The sequence below is a fragment of the Bos indicus genome, chromosome 2, assembly GCF_029378745.1.
Source record: "Bos indicus isolate NIAB-ARS_2022 breed Sahiwal x Tharparkar chromosome 2, NIAB-ARS_B.indTharparkar_mat_pri_1.0, whole genome shotgun sequence".
Classification (NCBI taxonomy): domain Eukaryota; kingdom Metazoa; phylum Chordata; class Mammalia; order Artiodactyla; family Bovidae; genus Bos; species Bos indicus.
The window spans coordinates 124,231,984-124,249,773 of NC_091761.1; the positions used below are offsets into that span (position 1 = coordinate 124,231,984).

At 37.3% G+C, this 17,790-nt stretch overlaps 1 protein-coding gene across 18 annotated transcripts in view; it reads right to left on the reverse strand.

Annotated features, from left to right (window-relative positions):
• EPB41 (erythrocyte membrane protein band 4.1) overlaps positions 1 to 17,790 on the reverse strand; it is a 181,637-nt gene that overhangs the window by 68,770 nt on the left and 95,077 nt on the right. For all 18 annotated transcript variants that reach the window (XM_070775013.1, XM_070775036.1, XM_070774969.1 and 15 more), the window contains 3 exons: positions 12,159 to 12,234; positions 10,177 to 10,395; positions 2,168 to 2,255 (listed from right to left, as the gene is read on the reverse strand). In XM_070775013.1, coding sequence (XP_070631114.1) covers positions 2,168 to 2,255; positions 10,177 to 10,395; positions 12,159 to 12,234 — 383 coding nt within the window. The remainder of the gene's footprint in view (positions 1 to 2,167; positions 2,256 to 10,176; positions 10,396 to 12,158; positions 12,235 to 17,790) is intronic.

The window sequence follows — 17,790 nt, forward strand, 5'->3', positions numbered from 1 at the left end:
CCATGGACGGAGGAGCCTGTTAGGCTGCAGTCCATAGGGTCGCTAGAGTCGGGCACGACTGAGCGACTTCACTTTCACTTTTCACTTTGATGCTTTGGAGAAGGAAATGGCAACCCACTCCAGTGTTCCTGCCTGGAGAATCCCAGGGACGGGGAAGCCTAGTGGGCTGCCGTCTATGGGGTCGCACAGAGTCGGACACGACTGAAGCGACTTAGCAGCAGCAGCACCTTTATAATGAGGAAAACAACTAGAAAAAAAATTAAAATTCAGTCCTTGAGGGTGGAAACTATATCTAACTCATTTCTGTATCACCCCAAATCCTGTTATTGACAATATGCTTGGTAAGTGTTTACATTGAGTTTGTCACCTGCCCGTATTATCAATCACAATTGATTCAAGGAAAATAAATTTCACCTGAGTTCATCTCTACAGCTGACTATTTATTTAGATAAGTAATAAAAACCCAACGTTACATGCTTCTAAATGACTCCTTTCCCCAAAATGAGTACAGAGAAACATATTAGTGTCTACATGTGCTATGTACAAGCACAACAGAGAGAAAAAGAAATAATATTCAGCTTCAACTCAATGACTACATAACACAATTTCCCAGAAGATGCCCCCTTAAGTTCTTAAAGCCTGTGGGTACAATTACATCCCTCTTTTAACTAGATGTTTTGAAGAAATAATTTGCTTTACAGCATTTGGCAAAGGAATATGCTGCCTGATTGCTCATGCATTCCTGATACCTACTGAATTCACACAAGCCTCCAGCAGAAATTGAGAAGCAAAACCTCACCAGTTCAGTTCTGGACCTGACCTGATCTTCCTACCATCTACTTCTGAGAGTCACAGAAGTTACAATACCCAGCCCCAAACAATCCAGAGCAACATCAAGAAAACTCACTAACATACATAGGAATCTTATTAGGGTTATTAGAAATCCAAATAAGGAAGAAACTTCAGATACAGATATTCAAGTTGGGAGAAGCCTGAAAGGTCACTTTAGTCCAATTACCACAAAATGTTTGAAGGTCCTTTTCTAAATTGCTACCAAGTGATTATTCTGCCTAACCTGGAATATCTCCAAAGAACTCTGTCCCTTCTGAGGTAGCCCATCCCACCTTTGAAATAGCTCTGTTAGACAAACTGCCCAACTGAGTCAAACAGTATCTCCCTGCAGCTCCCAGTTTACCTGCTCCAGTGCTACATCTTAGAGGCACAGTAAAACCTCTGCTTCACACACTAAACCCAGAAAGACTGCTATTATATCTTCCCTAAACTTTCCCTTCTGTGGGTTAAGTATCCCTATTCTTTTGCCTGTTTCTCACTGGACATGGGTTTGATTCATCGTATATCCTAGTTAAATTTCACTGAATGAACCTCCGATCATCCCTTGAGTCTTTTCCCTCACAAACTCCTCAACCTCCCCAGCCACTTCAGTAGCTGAAGGTGAGAGAAGTCAAGCGACATCCTGGCATTATTCACTGTGTTAGACTGTCTTGGGTTGAATGGGGATGAAAGCTCAAGTTTCCAGTTACCAGTGGTTCTCAAGTGAGCCATCTGTGTTCCTCCTGTGTGCATCAGAATCACCTGGAGAGCTTGTTAAAACAGAGAGCTGGGCCCTACCCCCAGAGTTTCTGATTCAGTAACTCTGGGATGGGAACTGAGATGAGCATTTCAAACAAGTTCCTAGACAATGCTAAGTGATTCTCAGATTCAAGCATGAAGGGATATTCATTAAATCTGGAGACTAAGCCTCTCCTCCACAGTCAATCAGAATATCTGGGAGGAGCTCAGGAATCGGTATACTTAACAAATACCCCAGGTGATTCTGAGGTAGGTAACTGGCTATGAAACAAGCCTCGCTGTCACTCTGCATTTGCAAATGTATCTGCATTTTAGGAAGTTACCATTTCTTCTGCTCTTGGCACTGTATCTTTTGATCTTTACAGTTGCTTAGGTGTGAAACCTCGTTCTGCTGGTGGAATTGCAAACAGGCAACTCAACTCATATACTTAATACCCTTGACTGATTCAATGGACAGACAACATTCTAACAAGAATTACTATCTCCTCTGAATGTTTCATAATACCCTAGGTAAAGGTTGGTATGAGGTACTATATGACACAGGTCTGATACATGCATATTAATAAGTTACCATTACCTTTGCTTTATGAAGGTCAACACCATACATAGACAACTTTTTGGCATTCTCAAGAAATTCCAGGTCAGCCTGAGCTGGAGTCATGGACCTTTGATAGAAGAAAAAAAAAAGCTTTCAGTGTCACAGTGTCAATGTTTATAATAATAGCATTTGTATATCACTTTTACTTTGCATAAACATATAAATGTATACATACCAATAGATATGTAGATGTATTTCATGTTCCTAAAAATAGAATATTATATATGGAAAAGGACTCATCCCTACCTGTGTCTAAATAATTGAAATATGCCTTAGAAAAAGAGCTCTTGGAGAAATAAAAAGTTACCAAAAAGCTATTAGAAGAAAAGTTTTTTTTTAATCCTACTAAAATTCTTTAAAACTGCCTCATCCACCATTAGTTCTGTTCCTCTCTCTCCTTAGCCCTTTTCTTCAACACACATAAACTCCTCCCACTAATTTATCTTGCCAAGGAGGTGACCAAATTAAATCCTCTGAGGGCATGATACAGTTTACAATATCCTCTTAGCTGCCCTTTTCTCTCCATATCCCTGAATTGAGTTATTATGGAAATTAAACAGGAGGGCAGCTGAAGTTGCTTAACTGGGGATTCTTAATGGGGGCAGGCTTGATGAAAAGAAAATTTCTGGCAACAGATGGTGTCCTGCCCACTGATCTAAACAAAATAAATTGGTTAATAGAAGCATGTAGATAAAAGGGCTGCTCTCTCTGTTATTAAGATGTCTTCATTACAAAGCATATAATGAATCAAATTTGTTTGAAAACAATCAGCCTCATAGTCTAAACACTCACTATGACAGTCTTTCCTTCTTCTTTATAACTTTCTTCTCTTTTGAAAAGAGCTCATGAGCTAGGTTGAGCTTTAAAGAAAAAGATATTACTCTTAGTGCTGCACAATTCAGGACCAATCAAATAGAACTTCATAGTAACAATAATGCAGCCACACCCCTGAAGAAAAACCACCGTAAATGCCTGTTTCCCAAAAGACTGCCTGCCTCAAGCTATGAAAAAGCAGCGGTGACCTATTCATTTAACAAGAGAAAGTCTCTTTCAAAACCATCTGTCTTTATCCTCATTAAAAAGAACAAAGGAGGACTTCCCGGTGGTTCAGTGGTTAAGACACCATGCTTCCAGTGCAGGGGGTGTGAGTTTAATTCCCGGCTGGGGACCTAAGATCCCACATGCTGCCTGGTGCCGCCAAAAAAGAAAAGAAGAACAAAGGGTTCCTTGGAATAACAAACCCCCTCCCCAATTAAAAAAAAAAATCTGGAAAGAAACTGCATACTTGTTAATGACTCAGCATCCCTGAATAAAAACTTCTGCAAGCACAAAAATATCACACCTGAATGCTATTAATGACTTAAATTGAACATACACACAAAAAGAACGGGGAAATAAGCACTTGAACAAGCAATTTTGCATGTTCAACTCATTAAGAACGTCTCAGGAAAGTTTTACAGTTTTTTCTCTCACTTTAATTATACACGTTTCTAGTTAAGGTTACTCCCACTTTCCAGATTTGGGGCATTTTGTTGTTGTTGTTAGTATTATTGATAGCTTGAAGTTTAGAATTTGAAGCTGGAATGGAGCTAGATTATAGAGTCCAACACTTTCATTCTGCTGATAAAGAAATAGGGCTCAAGGGATTACATGCTCATGGGCAAGTTATAAGTCTTAGTTTAAGGCAGCAGGCTTTAGCCAGGACCCAAGTCACATCATTAGAGCTGGCTCCTGCACTTAAGAGTATGACATCAATCTCCTATAAAGTAAGAACTGTAATAATACCTACTTCCTGAGACTAGTATCAGAAATGATTTTTTTTTTAATCTTTGGATGTAGCTGGAGCGTGTATGTGTACTTATTTACATCTCTATCTATCTATCCATCCATCTATGCATCAGAAACAGTTATTGCTGAAACCTGCAGTTTTAACGCAATACCATAGGAGTCATTTTAGTTTCCTTCTCACTGTAATTTCTACCTCCCTTTACTGACAGTCAGAAACTTGACTCCCATTATCCTTACTACACTAATTTGATCAACCCCGCCCTGCTCCCCCATACAGAACCAATCTCTACCTCCTGCCACTGACTCCTCCCCGACATGGATGCCCTCTTCACTGGCTTAGACTCTGAATTCCCCATGCTAGGCTGCTTCCCACACGTGTCCTCACTCAGATTCTGACCCCTGGGGTTAGGCTACCCCTTCCATAGACATCTTCACCCTGCTCAGGATTCAACACCAGTATCAGGTACCACTCCATACGGATGTCCTCTGCAGGCCTTACCCTTACATGGACGCCCTTCTCACTCTCTTCTGCGTCTGATAACCACAACCACGTGCCCACCCATGACTCCCTTTTCATCCTATTTGAGCTCTGACTTCTCCTGCAAGGCTGGCCCCCCACAACAAACACTCTCCTCACCCTGCTTAGGCCCCAGTATCCCCAACCAGACTGCCTCCCAGCATGGATGACTATCTTGCTCTATCCCACCTAATGGCTGTAGAACACAATTGATTCAGGAAGCTTTTTCTGATTATAAAAATCATACATTCATTGTATAAAATTTGGAAAATATCTTTAAGAGCATAAAAAAAAAAAAAAAAAACAGAAGAAAGTTTCCCATAATCCCACCAACCACAGATACCTGTGCATGTCAATGCAATCATATTTTACAATTAAACCACAAATTAAACTTAATTATTTTTGACTTAATGTTTTAAAGATTGTGTTTTTTCCTATATTTTCCAAGACTCTTGAAAATAGTAACAAACTAGCTGGAAAGAGATTAGACAGCTCTAAACTATTAGGAGTACTGTTTTGAATTAATTCAGTACCACTTAATAATTTACTATTTGAAATTATTGCAGCTTACAAGAAGTACCTAACTGGAGAGTTTGGCACAGGTTAATTTTCGCTCATTAAAAAGAGAAGTTATAACAAAGTTTCCCTGTATTTATTTTGAGCAAACTGAGTCAGGATACAGAGCCACTCAGTGAGTTCCAGTGTTAAATGACAGCTTTTTTTCCTTTTTTTTTAAAATGGGAAAAGCTGCTTTATTCAGGAAGCCAGCAACCTAGGAAGATGGTGGACTAATGTCCTAAAATCATCTCCAAGTTGCTCGTTAGGAGACAAGGGTTTTTAAGGCATCGTGAGGGAGGGGGTACAGTTTGCATGATCAGCTCGTGTACAATTCTCAGGTTGGTTGGCATAAAGGCAAAGTTTCAAGCATCACCCATCTTCTGGATTTCAACCAATTTGGGGTCCACATGCTTGCAAGTCAACAGTTTTCATCTGGTGGGGGATGTGACAGCCTTTTAATAACATTGTTGCATCTCCAGATTAAAGACTGTGGTTTCAAATAATTACGTAGGGGACAAGTGACAACTTTACATTATCTTCCTAGTCCCCATAAATGTAGGACAATTAATTTTAAGCCTTGATTTGCTAGTGTACGTTTAATGTGAATTATAGCTTCACAGTTTCTGTCTCGGCAAACAAAGAGCCACTACTAAGGATTCCATGTATGTAGACTGTCTTCTCTTTATCTGAGGAATGGGATCAACACATAGTAAATGCTTCTGCCTAAGCAGAAGTCTCTTTGGACTGGTTAAAATGTCACATTGTCGGGACATAATTAAAATTCCCATTTGGCTTTCTGTTTGTAAGGACTGCCAATCTTTCCAAAAAGGAGCAAGTAAATTCCAAGATGACAGACCTCTAAATTTTCTGATCATGGAGATACATCACTGCTCAATTTCTACCCATACACCTCACAGAACATCAACTGGAACATATCCATCCATCTGTCCTCTGAGATCGTTTCACCTATTTGGATTTAAAGTCAGTTCCCAAAAGCAGTTCTCTAAACCCAGACTCACACTCATTACTGGCAAAATGGAATAAGAATTATTATTTTCCTAACAAATATTGGAAATTTTATTATATACTAATCATTGTGCAAAGCACTTTACATGAATTTCTGATTAAATAATCACAAAATTCACAGTATCATCCTTTTGTTTCAGATGGAAAAATGGAAACTTGGAGAGCTTAGGTAACTAGCATGCATGTGTGCTACGGTTGCTGCAGTTGTGTCCAGCTCTTTTCGATCCTGTAGACTCTAGCCCGCCAGGCTCCTCTGTCCAGGGGATTCTCCAGGCAAGAGCACTGGGAGTGGGTTGCCATGCCCTCCTCCAGGGGATCTTCCCAACTCAAGGACTGAACCTGGGTCTCCTGCATTTCAGGCAGATTCGTTACCATCTAAACCACCAGGGAAGCCTGGGAAGCCCTTAAGTAACTTACTAAGAATCATAAAGCTAATAAGGAATGGAGACTGAATTCAAAGTAAGACAGGCTGACTCCTGAGCCCAGGCTTTTGCCTTAGTGCCTAGCTCAGTGGTTCTCAAAATTTTGACCTCAGGATCCCTTCCCTCTCAATAATTACTGAGGACTCTAAAGAGCTTTTATTAAATGTGGGTTATTTCTATCAATATTTACTATAATGGAAGGTAAAACTAATAAAATTTGAAACTGATTAAATCTTTAAAGAATAACAATAAAAAACTCATATTTTAACAACTTTTTTTAAAATAACAACATTTTCCCAAACTGTTGTTAAGCAGCGGCATTGTTTTCCATATTTATAAAATTTTTTTTAATGTGTGACTTAGAAGACAGCTGGATTCTCCTGTCTAACTACTTCTGAATTCAATCTATTGCAATAGTTGAATTTGGTTGTAGTATATGAAGAAACCTGAGCTCATACAGATATGTAGTTGGAAAATGAAGAATTGATGATTAAAAATCTTCTTTGATACTTACTACACTAAAACTCAACAATGGCAATTTTCTAAGGGGGTTTCCAATGTGAAATCTGAAGACATAATGGTGAACTTCTGTAACCTGTTATATTAAAATCCATTGGCCTATCTTGCCTTTTGAATGGACTTTTTATTGTTATGCATGATTTTGTAACATCATGCATTTCATATCTGAAAAATATTGGCTGACTGAATAATCCAAGTCCTCCAAATGCTGACACATATCATTGTACAGTATTAAAAGAAGATAATCACATTCATTAAAGTCATCACCAACTCCATCAGAAAAGTCTTTTAAGTAGTTGGAGCCTGTCAAGACCATGATGGCAAATATAAGTTTTACAAAATTCTAATTTTCTCTTAAAAGCTTGAATTTTATCATTAGCAACAAACAGTCAGTTGTTTACCAACCCTTAAAGGACTGGCTCATTTCTTTTTTTTTGAGAAAATGTATGCCAAACAACCAAGTCTGAATAATCATAATCATTAATCATAGTTATTTTTTTTCAAACGAAAAAGGTGTTGCACTAAAAAAAAGTGACGAATTCAGCTGAGAATGTAAAACGATTATACAAGTGTTTTTCCTCAAGATAACTGTTGTACCTCAGTATGTAGCACAAGTGCTTTCTGGGTACTTCCTGTTAAATCACACAGAATATTAAACAGAATGTATTTAAGATTTAAAATAATCAATACTTTTTACTACTTCATCATGAAAATTTTTAAGTGAACAGGCAGATTTTAAAATATTTCACCTTTCAACTGCAAGTTAAAAAATAAAAGTGCACCCTAGTGAAGCATACAATGACCAGTAGTACAGTTTGGTGCCAACTGCCTTGATTTGTGCTCCACCATTTCAACAAAGGGCTTCCCAGGTGGTGCAGCAGTAAAGAATCTACCTGCCAACACAGGAGACACAGGTTCAATCCCTGGTCAGGAATATCCCCTGGAGTAGGAAATGGCAACCCATTCTTGTCTGGAAAATTCCATGGACAGAGGAGCATGGCAGGCTACAGGCCATAGGGTCACAAAGAATCAGACATGACTGAAGTGACTGAGCACACATGGCTTAATTCAAACAGTGGTTATAAAGACTGAATATGATACTATACATAAAGTGCTTAGCATGGTATCTGGCACATAATAACACACACATAATAATTAGCTGCTTATGATATGATGATGACTATGTTAACAATGCATAAAGGAGAATAAGCATTGCATGAAATTTAGACTGCAAAGTCCTCCCAAACCTGAAATTCCATTATGATCAAATATATGTCAAAATCATCAGAGACAGAAGTAAGGCATCAATCATAATCTAACACCACTATTTTCTGCTGTTGTGCTCCACAGCAGCAGTAAAATATTTTCTTTTACCATTTTATTGATTGCTCAAAGATTATACTACTAATAAAAATTATTTTTAAATTATTAGATAAAAAGAACACTTCCCTACAATCCTGACATTCTAACAAATAATTTTAATTGCTTCTTCTACCACTTACTTTTGCATACATGTATTTGTGTGCATAATTACATATTTTACATATATATATAAATTTCTAGAATTATAATCAGAATATTAATAAGTTTCTTAAACACATATTTTGCACTTCCCTGGTGGCTCAGCAGTAAAGAATCCACCTACAGTGCAGAAGACATAGGTTCAGTCCCAAGGTTGAGAAGATCTCCTGGAGAAGGGAATGGCTACCCACTGCAGTATTCTTGCCTGGGAAATCTCATTGACAGAGGAACCTGGTGGGCTATAGTCCATGGGGGTCACAAGAGCTGGATACAATGTAGTGACTAAACTGCCATCACCAAACACATATTTAAGGACAATACAACATCCTTTAAGTTAGAATCATCAACTAGTTGACAGTGATTCATTAGTGCTCTTAGATATCAAAGTATTGTAATGTATATACCCAAACTTGAAAAACTAACCTTGGCAATTATCTGTAGAAACAGCATGATCTCATTAGAGTGGGGTAATTGTTATAAGACTACTGTTACATAGATGAAAGACTTTAAAGTTCTTATTATGGTTCTCATGACTGAGGGACTGGAACCTACAGCGGGAATAAGGCAACTAGAACTGGGGGACCTTGAGTTAACACTCTTTTATCTGAAGCATCTTAATCCATGCAATCCTATTGAAACCACTCTAAGGAAAATAAGATGGTTCAACAGCTAGATAGACTACTGTATGACCATTCGGGATTTCTCAGCAGTGTGACCTTCAAGGGCATCCTAGCCTAATTCATGCTAACATAATTCAAGGTGCCAACTCAAGGCCAGGATCAGACATTCTCCTTGATATGCCTTAGGCAGCTGGTAAAATTTAGCTCGGAGAAGTCACTCATATAACAATGGGATATATTGTAGAAAGAAACACTTTTTTTCTGGGACATTAATATTAGCTAATGTTTATTAAATTTTTACTGTGTGTAAGACGTTGTATTAAGTTTTTACACCTATGACATTTTCTAACCCTATGGATCACCCTATTTCCTCTGAGGTAATGATCTCTATCAGACATATAAGGAATCTGAGGTTCAGAGAGATTAAGTGAATTACCTGAGGTCACAAGGCTAGGACCAAGCAGAACAAAAATTCAACCCAGCTCAGTCTGACTAAAGCTCTTGTTCTTGACCACTGTGTTATATCTCTCACATTACCAATTATTTTCAAGAAAAAAAAAATTAGTGAATTCAAGAAAGAATTTTAAAATATCTTCAGGGGTTTTATGAGGCCTCTTAAGTCTATTCTTGCACAAAGACCCCAAGTTAAGAACCTCTGCTCTAAAGATCTCAAGGTCATCTAATACAGTATAATACATTTAAATCTAAAAAAGAAAAGGTAAAAGGCAATAGTAATAATAGCTTCCATTTATTGAGCACCTGCTATGTGCCAGCCACTGTGCTTAGTGCTTTACATATATTACCTCATTTAGTTTTCATCCAACAGTGCAGCACCATTACTCCAAAAACTTAGGTTCAGAAGGCCTAGAATCCCAAAGAACTGGGAGGGGACTGAGCTCAAGCTGACTCTTTCTCTGTCACCAGTTCCCACTGAGACGAACACTAAAATCATCCCAGGTCAAGGATTTAAACTTACTGTCAAAGTGAAGATAGCTCAAACTCTGGAAACATATTTACCTGTACGACTTATGCAGTTCCATGACCTTCTCTTCAAGTTCCTTGGTCTGATTTGGGGCCAGTTTAAAATCACTAACATAATCTGCACCATGGAGTTCTGGGTCATAGTCTCCCAGCTCAGACTGGATAGTGTAAGAACCTAGTAACGCTAAGGTTGCGAAGGAACAGGGCAGACGTCCTGAAACTATGTCCTGCCGAAGCTGAAGACATAGGTAATACCTATAGCCAAAAGAGAAAAGACGTTACTGTGTCAGTGACAGAAACAATAACAAAATATATAGAGAGAGAAAGGAAGAAAATGGGAAAGACAGGGAGGGAGGGAGGAAGAAAAAGAGCAACTAAGTAAAGATGAGTTAATATTAACAAACTGTTCAATCTAAGCAGAAGGTATATGGTTGTTCATTGTACTGTTTCAGTGTCAGATAGCCCAAACTGGGTTCTTTCAATTTAATCATACCTTCCAGTTTTCCTGTTTGGTAAAAGTCTGAATTGGTTAACTCAGTCAGAACAAGGGCTAAGGAGGTCAGGGCCATGATTAATTAGAATCATATCTCGGCTTTGACTATAATAAGATATTGAATAACATATGCATCAGCAATCATTTTTGCTGTCTATGATTAGTCACTACATACATGTTTTTTAAAAGTCAGAACAATGCCAATCAAATCATTTGCTGCGTCGCTTCAGTCGTGTCCGACTCTGTGCGACCCCATGGACTGCAGCCCACCAGGCTTCTCCGTCCATGGGATTCTCCAGGCAAGAACACTGGAGTGGGTTGCCATTTCCTTCTCCAATGCATGAAAGTGGAAAGTGAAAGTGAAGTCGCTTAGTCGTGTCTGACTCTTAGCGACCTCATGGACTGCAGCCTACCAGGCTCTTCCGTCCATGGGATTTTCTAGGCAAGAGTACTGGAGTGGGTTGCCATTGCCTTCTCCAATCAAATTATTAAGAGTCTTCAACTCCTCTAAAACATAGGTAGTTAGTACAGAATTTTAGGGATTTGTTATTTGTATATATAATAAACCTTAACAAAGAAAGATGAGTAAGCAGCAACTCTAAGAGAAAGTATTACTTGTGAAACAGAAATAACCAAGATAACTTTTTCAGACAGAGATATGGCATCTCAACTTCAAGAATGTACTAAGAATAACTAGATAACTTTTTTAATGGTATAGATACTTAACAACCAGACTTTTTAGGAGTCTTAGGTTATTCTCTTATTTGGGAGAGTATATGTGTCTGAAATCAGACGGTTGACAGCAAAATCAGAATTAGAAAGTAGTTTCTCAACAACAATTTGATTGAACAAACACTGCCAAATACCTACTATGTATATATAAGGCTCTACATAAGATGCTATGAATAGAAATATTTACTGTAGTACTTTTTATTAGATATTGTTCTTCCATTTTCCTTTTTTGCTAATATTTACATAGAATCCAATAAAGGACACTTTCTTAAAAGGAATCAGTTAGCTGTTTTTAAAGAGTACAAGATTTATTTCATAAATTAAGCAGGCCCAAAAATTACTGAGAAAGATCCAATTCATGTATCTAATCCTACAATTTAAAAGAGGAATAGGAAGAAAAAATAAGAACACTGAGACTTTAGTTTTTTTGATCCCTTAAAAAAGAACATCACGAGAGAAGAGTATTTAAAACAAAAAAACAGCAGAGCCCTATTCTGCCACTCTATTTGTGTCCTATTCTTTGGAGGATGGCATGGTTTATAGAGTCCCTGTCAACAGCATGGCATAATATCCTTGATAAGCAAGGTTAATTCCCTGCCAATTTCCTCCAGGTAAGTCACAGATATTTGAGGTTTTTTGCCTCACTTATTTGTAAGCCTGCCTTGAAGTAACTAGAAATTTTTTATCTTAGGTTTAATAATTCATCATTTTTCTTTAATTCTGAATGAAGAACTCCCTGGACCTTATGATAATGAAATTACTTATTACATATTTAACTTAATACATTATTTACCTTGTTATATCTTCTGTTAACTGTGCTGGGTCAGGTGGGTAAAACTTTACATTAAATGTGAAATTCCAGGGGACACCTGTAAAAATAAGCGAAGAATTTTATACTTATGTCCAAGTTTCTGGTTGTTAGAATTACCTAAAAGTATTTTTTTTTGATCTTTTTTTCCCCTGAGGTCTTCTAATATTGATACTTCTTTGCTCTGTGGATAAAATACTACCCTTATTTAAAAAGAAAAATAAGAAAGTTGTTTAGAGACCATCTAAGAAGTTATCTCATTTTTTATTACCAGACTTAATAGTTTTGCTTATAAAATAATATAAGCAAAATAACATGAAACTATCCTCTAGGTCAACATGTTTGTAGCAATGGTTTTCAAAATGTGATCTATATACCACTCTGGGTCCTTAAAAGCCCTGCAAGTGATTCATGGATGTTTTCTTTTGGTATTGGTATTATTTATTTGTGACATCTCTCAATATTATGTCAAATAAACAAAAAACATTCTTCCCAGTCATATGGGTGAGATTAGGAGATTACTTTAGAAATAGGAAGGAAGAGGCAATATACGTGGCTCTTAGAAACTATAGCTCTAATAAAATATTTTGGGTATGAAAACTACAAGAGTTCAATCCTAAAACTCATACAAGTGTTTTACACTTTTCATATGCAATGAAAATCAGGGATTATGAGTAAAAATTAAGTGGAGAATGCATTTCAGTTTCTCCAGCTATGTGCTACCAGTTCTAGGTTTTTCTAACGTGACTGTTAGTTTCCCAAACGGCAGTGCCTGATCTTAGTAGGATTGGTTATGATGCTGAGAGCTGCATTTAGTTCAGTACTTACTGCATTACCAGGCATTAAGCTGGCTCTCTTATACTTCATTTTATTTATGAAGAAATAGAGGCTTAAGAAAATACATAGCTAATGAATCCAGGGTTCTCTTACTCCAAACCCCATGCTTTTAACCATTGGACTCTATACCCTATAACATACATCCGTTTCAAACATTGTTATGTTTTACATCCATAGTATTTAATCTCCAAATATCATTTTTATTACTATTGGTTGCAATGACAAAATGCAAATTACAACCTGAAGTAGTTTGAATGTCTTAATGAATATGTAGTTTTAAACATCTGAAACATTTAATACAAGAGTCTCTTGGAAATGGTTGAAATTTTCCTTCAAAAATTGAGTTAAAAGGCAAATTCCAGACAGTACAACAAACCTGTCTCAAATCTAGTCACTCTTAATGTCTACTATCAGCTCACTTTCAATGCTTCTTCATATCCCCAAAACTTAAAATGGAACTTAGATTAGAAAAGCAACCACATAATTGTTTCTCATAAAAGGGGCAAATGGATAGGGGGGCAGTATTTACAGTTCAAATACTGTAAAACATTGTCTATTGTTTCATTTTCTGATACGATAAAAACATCAATCTAATCACCGTTAACTCATAATTCCCACATAGGCTTTTTAAAAAGGTGACTTCCATGCTACCTATAAAAAAAAGTATTGGCTAAAGGAAATCAATATGGGAAACAAGATAGCTTAAAAAATGTTCAATAAATGTGAATTCAGCATTTAAGAACTTTAAACATAAATTTAGTTGTTTCATAACATACATAAATGGCAATTTTTTAATAGGGTAGGAAGACTAACATTAAGGAAAGCAAATAAGCAACAGTTTACAAAGTGTGATTTTTTCCCCCCTCTTTGAGCTAACTGATATAAAAAGCTTGATATCACCCACAGTTGGTAGGGAAAATAAGTACTTTCTTCCATTGCTGATGTGAATATAAAATGGTAGGACACTGCAGAGAACAACTGACAACGTCTATCAAAATGTAAAATGTATATGCCCTTTCACCCAGCAGTTCCACTTCCATAAATGTATCTAAACACACACTTAAAAGTGGTCACGTGATACACGTGCAAGACATTGTAACAGGGTCTGGAAACAACCTAAATGTACTTATTTAGCAAGCAAACGTTACATCAACGTGACATGCTGTGGAGTGAAAAAAAAATCAAGGCAAAGAACAGTACACATAGAAAGCAACTGCAAAAGGTGGGGGTAGAAAAAAGTACATATTACAGGAATGATTATCTAGGCAAAGATTTTCCCTATGAGGATACACAGTAAACCGGGTACAGTAGCTACAAAACTAGAAAGGGGAACTCCTGGGGAGAGAAACTGAGAGGTGAGGGGAAAGTGGTGAGAGAGACCCATTTTCACTATATACTCTTTTATACCACTTGAACACACTTTGTGTGTGTGTGCATGCACACACATTTTCTAAAGGGTAATCTTTGTCTCCCACTATAAAGGAAATTCCTGAAGGTAAGATTTTTTTTTTCTGTTTTATATATGGTATATACCCCGAGCACCTGTAACAGTGCTTGGCATATCACAGATGCTCAAGAAATATTTGTTGAGTGAACAAATGACATAAAGTAATGATCTCACAGCTTTGTTGTGAAGGTCACATGAGAAGGCTGCTGCCATTGGTGCGTCACTAAGTTGTCTCCGACTCTTTGTGACCCCCAAGGACTGTAGCTCGCCAGGTTCCTCTGTCCTCCACTATCTCCTGCAGTTTGCTCAAATTCATGCCCATAAAGTCAGTGATGCTATCTAACCATCTCATCCTCTGTCACCCTCTTCTCCTTTTGCCTTCAATTTTTCCCAGAAACAGGATGTTTTCCAATGAGTCAGTTGTTCACATCAGGTGGCCAAAGTATTAGAGCTTCACCAGGACCAATTTCCTTTAGGACTGACTGGTTGGATCTCCTTGCAGTCCAAGGGACTCTCAAGAGTCTTCTCCAGCACCACAAGTTGAAAACATCAATTCTTTGGCGCTCAGCTTTCTTTATGGTCCAACTCTCACATCTGTACATGACTACTGGAAAAACCATCGCTTTGACTATAAAGACCTTTGTTGGCAAAGTGATGTGTCTGCTTTTTAATATGCTGTCTAGGTTTGTTAAGCCTTTTCTTCCAAGAAGCAAGTGTCTTTTAATTACGTGGGTGCAGTGACCATCCCCAGTGATTCTGGAGCCCAAGAAAAGAAAATCTACTGCTGCTTCCACTTTTTCTCCTCTATTTGCCATGAAGTAATGGGACTGGATGCTATGATCTTAGTTTTCTGATTGTTGAGTTTCAAGCCAGCCTTTTCACTCTCCTCTTTCATCCTCATCAAGAGGCTCTTTAGCTTCTCTTCACTTTCTACCATCAGAATGGTGTCATCTGCATATCTGAGGTTATTGGTATTTCTCCTGGCAATCTTGATTCCAGCTTGTGATTCATCCAGCCTGGCATTTCACATGATATACTCTGCATATAAGTTAAAGAAGCAGGGTGACAGTATACAGCCTTGTTGTACTCATTTCCCAATTTTGAACTAGAAAAAAATGGAGACTGGAAAAGCTCTAATATTTTTTAACACTAAAATTTCTGCCTTCTACCTCAGCAAAACTTTAATGATGTTCCTGACAAAAGTGTGTAACCTGAAGATTCATATACCATGAGGAAACATCAGACAAACTCAAAGTGACCACTCACAAAATAACTAGCATGGACTCTGCAAAACTATCAATGTTATGAAATATTTTAAAGACTAAGGAATTGTTTCAGATTAAAGAAAACTAGAGCAATGTGACAACTGAATGCAAAGCATCACCTTGCATTTTCGCTATAAAGAATATTATTGACACAAGTAACAAACAAGGTCCATAATTTATAGTATTGTTTCAATGCTAACTTCCAGCTTTTAGTAATTGTATTATGGCTATGAGAGAAAAATCCTAGCTTTTAGGATATGCAAACTGAAGTTTTTAGGGGTAGAAAGCTATTGCAACAGTAATTCACTCTTTTTTCTTTTTAACTGAGGTGGAATTCACATAATATTAACCATTTTAAAGTATACAATTTAGTACATTTAATGATACAATTCACTGGCATTTAGTATATTCACAATGTTGTATAACCATCACCTCTATCTATTTCAAAACATTTTCATCACCCACAAAGGAGACTCTGTAGCCATTAAACAATCGCTACTCCCTTGCCACCCTCCTCCTAGCCCCTGGAAACTTCTAGTCTGCTTTCTGTCTCTATGGATCTATACTTCATATGAATGGAATCAAACAATATGTGGCCTTTTACGTCTGGCTTCTCTCATTTAGCATCATGTTTGAAGCTTATCTATGCTGCAGTATGTATCAGTGTTCCATTCCTTTTTGAGAATAAACAATATTCCATGGTATACATGGAATATATATAACATATATATATATATATATATCCATCATTCATTGGTGGACATTTGGGTTATTTTCTCCTTTTTGCTATTGTGAATAGTGCTGCTATGATGCAACTTACTCTTAACTGGTTCAGAAAAAAGGTCATGTGTGTGTATAAGAGAAAAAAAGATAAAATGAATGTAGTAAAATACCAACATCTGAGGAATCGAATGTATTCCTGAAGGGTATCCAGGAGTTCTTTGTACCACTCTTTCAACTTTTAAGTCTGAAATTATAGCCAAACATTTTAAAAATTTCTGCCTTCTAAGTACACAGGAAAACAGGAACTATCTCATACACTATTGGTAGAGATGTAAGCTAGTACAATCAATTTAAAGGAAAGCAATTTGGCTATATCTGAAAAAACTGAAAACAAACATACTCTATAATCTAGCAATTCCACCTTAAGGTATATAGGTTAAATCAGGGCTGGTTTAAACTGTGAACTCATGATCCATTGTGAAATCAGTTTAGTGAGTCAAAATAAGCATTTTTAAAAACGAAAGAGTATAAAAGAAAAAAATTCAGAAGAGGAATTCCCTGGTGGTCCAGTGGTTAGAACTTGGTGCTTCCATTGCCAGGCCCCAGGTCCAATCCCTAGGCGGGGAACTAAGACCCTGCAAGCCACGTGGCACAGCCAGAGAAGAAAAAAGTCAGAGGATATCACTTATAGTGAAGAATAAGAACTGTTTTTTGAAATTTTCTTTTCAACTGAGATGAATTTCAATATCATGTTCATAAGAAAAGCTAGCCACTATGATTGCTATATAATTTAATTTATATACATAAGAAACGCAGGTTCAATCCCTGAACCAGGAAGATCCCCTAGAGGAGGGCATGGCAATTCAATCCAGTATTCTTGCCTGGAGAATCCCACGGACAGAGGAGCCTGGCAGCCTCCTGTCCATGGGATCGCAAAGAGTCTGACATGACTGAGCTATTTGAGCACACAGCACATGATGTTCAAAAAGGTAAAACGTAAATTTTAAAATTTCAATATGTATTGTATGAAACATTGAAACATCAGGTACTAAAAAAACATTTTAAAAATACAATGGAATCATTAACACAAAATTCAGGACTTCTGCAGGGGAAGGAGAGGGGGGTGCATTTAGAAAGAGCAAACTCTGGGCTACAGAATTTCTTAAACATAATTTGTGTTCTTTTATATATCACTATTTTTCAGCGGTATAAGGATTTCTTGCTTTTGCTCTGTGCTATGTCAGAAAGAGATGGAAGTAGCTAGCCCAACTCAGCAGGTAAGAGCACTCTCATTCACAACCAAGGAAGTTAAAGAAAGCTAAAATCTAAGCTGGGAGAAGGGAGA